The sequence below is a fragment of the Anser anser genome (genome assembly GCF_964211835.1).
Source record: "Anser anser genome assembly, chromosome: 9".
NCBI classification, from domain to species: Eukaryota; Metazoa; Chordata; class Aves; order Anseriformes; family Anatidae; genus Anser; species Anser anser.
Window position 1 is genome coordinate 10161990 of NC_139729.1, and position 9059 is coordinate 10171048.

Sequence of the window (9059 nt, forward strand, 5' to 3'; positions counted from 1 at the left end):
TACTCAATCCACTTACTGGGGTAGCTAGAAGATGAAGGAAAGGGACATACTTTTCAGTGAGATATTTGCCTATGTTACATTGAGATATGAGGATAATCAAATATATTTTTAACATTTGAACAGGGAGTGTTATTTTGTTCTTCCTTCTTCCTCCTCCTAGTTCATAGCAGTAAACAGAGATGCTGACCGAGTTCAGAGTGAAACCTGCCAAATACATGGTGTATTGGGCTAGTTTATTTTCTTGTTGTAAGACGTACAGTCTGCCAGAGGTGCTTTGATATTTTTTTTTCCTGTGTTGCAGCCATGATTCTGAGAAGGAAGATTTAAATCTTATAAGGGCAAAACAATTATTAATTGTGGCATAATATGAAAGAGGATATTGATTCAGTACTTCCTCAAAACAATTTACAAGAAGACGAATTTGAGATGCAGAGAGATGGAACTACTTTCTCAGCATGCTCTTATTAATGTGTGACTGAATGAGGATTGCGACACAGTTGTCCTAATTCTTAGTCTATGTTGTCACTCTTCAGAGAGCATTATTCTGACAGGGATTGTTGAAACATATTCATAAGTCAGGATGTTTGAAATGGGCATTTAATTAGCTTTAATGACTTAAGTGTTACATCTGGTATCTGTCTGAGTCAATTTATGCTAATTTAAACTATGTGGTAAATTACAAAAAGTCCAGTAGATTCCAAGACTTCGTGACAAGTTAAATACGAGAGTATTGCAGCATTTAATGTGAAAATTTATTCATAAGCAAATGTTTTTGTATGATAATTTAGTTAGTGCTTAGTACACACAATAATGCTTTGCTCCGGAGTTACGCTGGTGAATTTAAATTGCCTTCAGATGCATTAGGTCCAAGGCCTTTTTAGGTGGAAGGTGTATAAGGGACTTGGCTTCAGAAGCAGGTAGGTAACAAGAGACACAACTTGTCTGTGGATTGGGATAGCCTGTGTTGCAACATGCTGAGATTAGTTTTGGGGTCAGAAAGACAGACTCTTATTCATCCTGTTTCCTACTATTAGTGTGCTTGGGAACTCGAGGTGGCAGAAAGTACAGAGGTGTATTTCTGTCAAATATGTCTTAGAGACACTGTTGTGAGATTTTGGCAGCTGCTGTTGGCATATGCTAAAATCGTCTGAGAGAACACACTAGTATTTGAGCAGGAAAGCCTGCCAAGAAAGTGTAGTGACAATTTCTAAATGAAGCCGTCCCTGACGGCTTCATCACTTTCATCAAATCAGTGATGGTCATGTTCCAGAAGGTCTCCTGTAGGAAGCTGCAGATACTGTGCTTGAGGCAATACAGACTCGGGCACAGAGAGTATAATCCTTAAAATTAGAGGGCGCTGCTGACAACATGTCAAGCTGGAAGCCCGTGGTGTATGGAGCAGACAGTGATGCTAAAAATGGTTTAATGAAAGAGTGGTCATGAATTAATGTCCAGTATTATTAACCATTTAGCTTCAAAACTCATATTAAGGGTAGTTTTATGTAAATTATTGTCAGCTGTAAGCAAATAGCTTTCAAGACAGATCATTTGCTGCTTTTCCAGATGTCTGCAATTGTACCAATATGTAAAAAGAAAACTGATTTTGAGTACGAAGAAAATAGTTTTATTTAATCTTGTTTCTCATTTTATGAACGTATATTGGCAATAATTTGGCAATAAATTAGCAGTGATTTCAGTGATATTTCAGAGAAGTATTAGAAGGTGAAATTTAATACAGAAATGAGTACCTCATTCTTTGAATTCTTGTTTATATAATAGAACTGAAAATTGTAATTAGTGTAGCATTGCAATGGTAACTTCTGAAAGTATTTATAAAGAATCTGTGGCTTTTGTTTTTAAACAGGTACGAATCTCCAGAAATTGCTCTAAATTGTGGGATAATGCTTAGAGAATGCATCAGACATGAACCACTTGCTAAAATAATCTTGTGGTCAGAACAATTCTATGATTTCTTCAGATATGTGGAAATGTCGACATTTGACATTGCTTCAGATGCATTTGCCACATTCAAGGTAAATTACACCCCATATTTAAGTTATTTCTGTAGTTTTCCACTATGTGAACTCAGATGTTGTGTGTTACACTCTTGAGCAAAAAGGGTTAGAGAGAGGAGAAAAATATTGGTGATGCAAATGGTAAGCTGAACATTGTTCTTCCTTATTTCTCACAATGCAAGATGTTCCTTTAAACATGCATACTCTGTTCCCAATAACAATTCTAGAAAGCAAGATTTAAACTACTGTGTATTCTCTTAATACATGTACAGTTTCATGCCAGAGAATTTTAAATCTGTATCTCCAGCTATTCGAGCGAGTGAACTCCTTTTCATTGCATTATGTTTGTTTATTGAGTATATTTGATGCTACTTCTGGAGGTATTTTTTGTTGTTGTAACCAAAAAAACCCAACCCACAACAAAAAAACAGTTACATGACTACAAGCATAGTAGTTATCAGTGTTGAATAGTGGGTCTCAGCCTCGACTGTGTATAGTTCTGTGCAGAGCATACCCTTGATCCATAACTGCCATTCTTCAATGATAATTCCACAGACCTGTGTGAATTTACATGTAGCAGACTTTTCCTAACTGATCGGAAGGTCCTTAGCAAGTCCTATGTGCAAGTAACTGCATTCATATCCTAAGTTTCTTCTTTGTTTAAAAAAAAATAGCAACATTGTCTGATGGATGTCTTATGTGCGCTCCCAGTTTATTCAGAATGTGTATGTACCATATAAATATTCTACAGAAAGTATTGTTTTTGCTCTTTTACAGGATTTGCTTACAAGACACAAGTTGCTAAGTGCAGAATTTTTGGAACAACATTACGATAGGGTGAGCAAATACATTTCATTATTCAGAATTTTCTAGTGCTGTGTATCTTTGAATAAAACAGTATTTTCTTACCTTGTTTAGATTCCTTTTTGGAAATTTATATACAATATTAAACCAAATGAACCTAAAGTAATTTCTGTCAAAGCAGTACAATTTACGTTAAGATCTTACAGTTGAATGTAAGAAGTGTAAAAACAAGAGGCTAAGGCAAAAATCTAATTCTGTGAAAATGTGTTTTTTCCACTAGAGGGAACCCTTTCCTAGTCTTTATCATTTGTCTGTGTTAATGCATAACAGACCAAGAATACAAGATATCTGGGGACTTCTGAAATTAATGAATAGTGTTCAGTGACAAGAACTACTATAGTTCAAGAAATAACAAGAAATGCTTTCAATACATTGCAGTCTAAACATTAAACCCTACTGAAAGTGTAAATACTTATATTTTTAAAGAATATACAAATTTTAAGCAGCACTGACTTACAGGAAACTACTGAGATTTCAGTTTTCGTTTACATTTTTGTTTATGGATTTCCATCTCCATTTTTTTATAATAATTTGGAAGAAAAGCACTTGTGGCTCTTGGAAAGGTTTTAACCATTCTCTTTATTCTGCGTTTAGTTCTTCAGTGAATACGAGAAGTTACTTCATTCGGAAAATTACGTGACAAAGAGACAGTCACTTAAGGTAAAGCAATTTTTTCTTCTTCTTAGATGCAAAATTAGAGAATGTCTTCAATTTCAAGGTGGGTTGACTAATTTATATTACTTAAATTACTGCCTCGGATAATGTGTTTTTTAATTTTTTTCCTATGTTTTAATTCTCGAGATCGTTTAATTTCTTTTAGTCCAGTCCTGCCATTATTTGACACCCAGTACACACCAAGTCATTTCTCTCCCTATGCAGAAATGGCTATCTGCAGGAGTTTATTTATCATTTAATTTCCTTAAACAAATATCAACATATTATTTAATAAAGAGACTCACATAATGTGACTACAGCAATTCAAGTTAATCAGAAATATTGAACATAAATATAAATATAAGTTAACTTGTAGCAAGGGTGGTACTTGTGAGGAATCTTACTACTCCTGCAACAGTGCTCCCCACAGCAAGAGGTTCTGTGTACTTTTGAGAGCTAAGAAGGTAGGGGAAATATGTGTATAAAATCCACTGAAGTTTCTGCTCTTTTTTTTTTTTTTTGCATCCCTTCTGGACAAAGTAGGTGGCAAAAGAAGTGCAGATATTTCTCATTTGAAATACTAACTCCCTTTCCTTACCAAATTCTTGCAGGTGATGTCTAAGTTTTGTGTAAATAGAAAAAATAATGAAGTTGTGGGAAAAAAAAATGAAAAAGACATCTAGTTTCAATCCCAGTTCATAACAAAAGGGGAATAAAAGGATATTTTTCAGTTGCATGTTGAAAAAAAGGATGTTTTAGTTTGACTTTTTCTGCTTTTACAGACTGATGTCGATTATCCAGCATGTTTAAAAGCATTTATAAGTTGTCTCTTATCACTTATTTCACCTTGTTTTCCACTTCTAGCTTCTTGGTGAATTATTACTGGATAGACACAACTTCACAATTATGACGAAATACATCAGTAAACCTGAAAATCTCAAACTAATGATGAACCTTCTACGAGACAAGAGTCGTAACATTCAGTTTGAGGCCTTTCATGTGTTTAAGGTAAGTTTAGAAACAAACACATGCACAAAAAAAACAAAACACCAAAACAAAACCAAACAGGAGTTTAGTTGAGTAAACTACTTAGCTGAGTCTAAGTGAAGCTTATCTGAATATCTGCTAAGTGGTTAAATAAGAAAGAACTACTGTTTGCTATTATGATCCATCTTTACAAATAGCTATCTTTGTATCCAGTGATGAGTGACATTCCTCAGGTGGGACCAGTGCTGTTTAATGTCTTTGTTGGTGGCATGGACAGGGGGATTGAGTGCACCTTCAGCAAATTTGCTGATGACACCTAGCTGCTTGGTGGGGCTGACATGCTGAAGGGAAGGGATGTCACCCAGAGGGACCTGGGCAGGCCTGAGGGGTGAGCCTCTGTGAAACCTCATGGGGGTCAACAAGGCCCTAGGTCAGGGCAACCCCAAGCACAAACACGGGCTGGGCAGAGAATGGGTGGAGAGCAGCCCTGTGAGAAGGACCTGGGGGTGCTGGTGGATGAGAAGCTCGACACGAGCCAGCAATGCGTGCTTGTGGCCCAGAAAGCCACCCGTACCCTGGGCTGCACAAACAGCAGCCCGGCCAGCAGGGCGGGGAGGGGATTCTCCCCTCTGCTCTGCTCTAGTGGGGCCCCACCCGCAGTGCTGCGTTCAGCTCTGGGGCCCCCAGCATAAGGAAGACATGGACCTGTTGGAGCGTGTCCGGAGGAGGCTGAGAGGATGATCAGAGGGCTGGGGCACCTCTCCAATGGAGCCAGGCTGAGGGAGTTGGGGTTGTTGAGCCTGGAGAAGAGCAGGCTCCCGGGAGACCTTACAGCGGCCTGCCGGTGCTTAAAGGGGACTGCAGGAAAGCTGGGGAGGGACTCTGTCAGGGAGTGCAGTGGTAGGACAAGGCGTAATGGTGTTAAAGTGAAATAGGCTAGGTTTAGATTAGATGATGGGAGGAAATTCTTCACTCAGAGGGTGGTGAGGCCCTGTCCCAGCCTGCCCAGAGGAGCTGTGGCTGCCCCATCCCTGGCAGTGCCCAAGGCCAGGCTGGATGGGGCTGGTGGGAGGTGTCCCGGCCCAGGGCAGGGGGATTGGAGCTAGGGACTCTTTGAGGTCCCTTCCAACCCAAACCATTCTGTGATTCTATGGTCTTTAAAAAAAATTGTTTGGAAAGCACTTAAGAACTTTTATATGGTTTGTCAGGGTGATCTCTTAGAAAATTTTGGAATTAAGAAAGATGAAGTACAGTAGGATAAGGAGGAATCCATGATTTTATGTGAAAGCATGAAGCATATTGGAGTTCAGAAGCGTTTTCATCGTGCTGCATGATGCTGTGAAGGATAGCAGTGTTTTAACCAAGCCAGCTAAATTTCAAAGCCTAAATGTAGTCTGCATATTAAAACAGATACATTTTAACTTTGCAGCAGACAAGCAAATAACTAAGGGCTTGGAGTTACAGCTTGAGGTATAAAAGTTTTCAGTGAACTTTAATATACCCATCTGATACCGTATACAATATAGGATGATCTACTTGCTACAGAATTTAACTGTGGGATTTTTCAGTGGATTCTGCAGAGGGTATTGTGGCTAATCAACTTCTACAAACTGAGTTTACCTCAGTACTGATGTTTGATTTCTGTTCTAATTAAAATAAAAAAAAAGGGGGGGGCGGGGTAGTTTTATTTTAAAACTTTGATTTACTCCATTATGTTTCCTGTATACATTTTGGGATATTGAGTAGATTTGTTTTTTTAACTTAAACTCCTGTTTCCTACTATTACACTAAATGCCATTTGTTTTCTTGCAGGTGTTTGTAGCCAATCCTAACAAGACACAGCCTATATTAGACATCCTTCTAAAGAACCAGACCAAACTTATTGAGTTCCTCAGCAAGTTTCAGAATGACAGGACCGAGGATGAACAATTTAATGATGAGAAGACCTATTTAGTTAAACAGATCAGGGATTTGAAGAGACCAGCACAGCAAGAAGCTTAATCTCCAGTAAACCCCTATAATATTAAACCCAAGTTCAGCATTTGCTGTTAGATATTCAGCATCAGGCACTCTTATCGATTCATGAGGAACATTACTGCTAATCTGCTGTTCAGTGAACGGTTTTTGTTTTTCTTTTTTAGTCCAAGTTGAAAAACATAGCTGCTGCTTTCTTGCACAATGTGGACTTTCTTGATATTTGTGTCATTTCAGAATTCAAAGACACTGCTTGTTTTAGGAGTCCTGAAAAGAAAGATTCTAGGTTCATGAACGCAAACATATAGATACTAGTTTGGTTTAGGAAAGAAGGTATTAATGTAGTTAAGTAACAGGTTGCATGCTTGCAAATCTGAATAAATCTGTATGTTTGCACTTACCTTGTTTGAGATATGAGCACAATGTGACCTGTGCATTCCTGGCACCCTAGTATAAGATTATATGCCTTGATTTAAAAAAAAAAAAAGTGCAGTGCTTTATTTGTAATCAAAGGGGAAATGTATCTAAGATGTGAGCTTATTGGGATAAACAGTTGTCTTGCAGATAAACTGATATTGAAACTTAGCAACTTTTAAAAGAGTGAAATCTTAAAGTTCATAAGGAAAATGTATATATGCCTTTCACTGCTTTATAGATTTTTTGACATGATTTGATTTTTTTGAGAATTGACTTGTAAACTTGGAAATATGTTCTAAGGGTTTTTGTTAATTTTACTTTTAAAGGTATTTCAGACAGTAGACCTAGCAGTGACATTTTGCATTTCATTTCAACAGTGCTTGCTGGTTTCTTTTGTATATAACTCCTAGGCTGCTCATTTCTTTAAAATATGATTTAATTTGTACAGCAGAGGAATGTTATTGTATTAGTCTGTAACTATTACCTAATATTGAGTTTTGCAAAATGAATGCTCATATGTAATTGAATACTTCAGATCACATGGAAATGCTGATTTAACGATCTTAAGTACTGCAGCATTAAAAGAAAAAAACACAACAAATTCTTTGTATTCACTTATCTAATGGGGTGCCATCAATTAGAGTAGGCTGAAATAGAGAACTGGAACCCTTGATACTAGATTCTTACTGGATACTATTGGCCTTATTCAATTAAACTAGTGTTGTGCTCACCCGCTCTGCAAATGGCAAAGATTATGCTAAATTAATATTGATTCCTCTTACATCTGGGGAGCCTGCAGTGCATCATTTCTTTCTTACAGTAGGTAACTCAGTACAGTAGTTATGAAAGCGAATGATTTAATCCCCTCTGACTTCAAGAAACATAATTACATAGATGTCCTAGGGTAACAAAAGATTTAATTTTGTTGATTTTGTTTTTTAATGCTGCAAACTATCAGTATTTATAAAAACAAAAAAACAACTCTGATTTTGCACCATGTTTTTGTTACTGTGACCATACAAAAGGAATCTACTAAATATAGCTAAACAATGTTATTAAAGTTGTATTTATCCATCATATAGTAACGTTAAGATCACAACCAACCAAACGTATGGATTGGAGTCTGAAAGTTCAAATTCTGCATGGCTGAATCTGATTGAGAATGCTATAGAAAATGTTTGTTGCTTCCTGTCCTTTTCCTAATTAAAATATTTTGCAGTCAGCAAAATGAAACTCCTAAGTGTGACATTTAAGCTGATTTGAAAGCCTTCACAAGGGAAGTCAGCTCCAGAAAAAGAAGTGTTTTCACTCAGTAATTTAAAATTTCTCTTAACGTTAGAATTGGCCTTTGGAAATTCCTTAATGCGTCCTTTGCAAACAGACTCATTTTGCCTACTGGAAAGCAACTAGCTTGCTCTTCGTGGAGATCTCTTACAGAGGCAGGCAAAATTGGCCATGAGGTGATGATACAGTTCAGTACCGACAGTCTCTTATTTTTTGGGTTTATCACAGCTGAGTGGAAGAAAACATCATTTGCCAAGTTACTCACCATAACATATAAGGCTTCCTCTCTAGAAAAATGTAGAAGTGCTAAAAGATTTGTATCTGTAAAGGAGTGAGAACATTTGGACTGGGTTATAGGTTACTCTATATTAGGTCTTGGAAATAATGGCTATGGTAACTTTTTTTAATATGTGAAAACATTTGAATGTTGGCTTTCGAAAAGAAGTTGTATTTAAATTAAAGCTCATTTGACGTGCTCTTCGTATTAAAAAAACAAAAAAAAGCTATTGTTCTGGAAGTGGTTTCTTATCCGCTTGAAGGCTTAAGGATATTACTACAAGTTATTTAAATGTGAGCGGTTTTTGGTTTTGTGTGTGTTTTTTCTTCTTTTTTTTTTTTTTAAATAAGAGATGTATACAATTGTAATTCTACTTCCATGGTAGCATTTCATTTCCCCTGAGGAAAATGCATTTCTTATCCAAAAAAATCTGGCTGGCCCCATAATTTAAATTGAAATAAAATTTTGAAGAAAAATGCGTGTGTTTTTACTGTGTTTCTGAAGATCGTAAGTTTCTCATGGATGTGAATCTTTTTACCTTTGTTGCCTTAGAAGGGTTCAGCTTTCTCGCTTTTAAATGGGAAATA

At 36.8% G+C, this 9059-nt stretch overlaps 1 protein-coding gene across 2 annotated transcripts in view; it reads left to right on the forward strand.

The window, feature by feature from the left end:
• The window catches only part of CAB39 (calcium binding protein 39), a 41067-nt gene extending 32119 nt beyond the window's left edge, over positions 1-8948 (forward strand). For both annotated transcript variants that reach the window (XM_083849309.1, XM_083849310.1), the window contains exons 5-9: positions 1865-2033; positions 2793-2852; positions 3474-3539; positions 4398-4541; positions 6333-8948. In XM_083849309.1, coding sequence (XP_083705435.1) covers positions 1865-2033; positions 2793-2852; positions 3474-3539; positions 4398-4541; positions 6333-6521 — 628 coding nt within the window. In that variant the 3' untranslated portion in view covers positions 6522-8948. The remainder of the gene's footprint in view (positions 1-1864; positions 2034-2792; positions 2853-3473; positions 3540-4397; positions 4542-6332) is intronic.
• Positions 8949-9059: the final 111 nt, after the last annotated feature.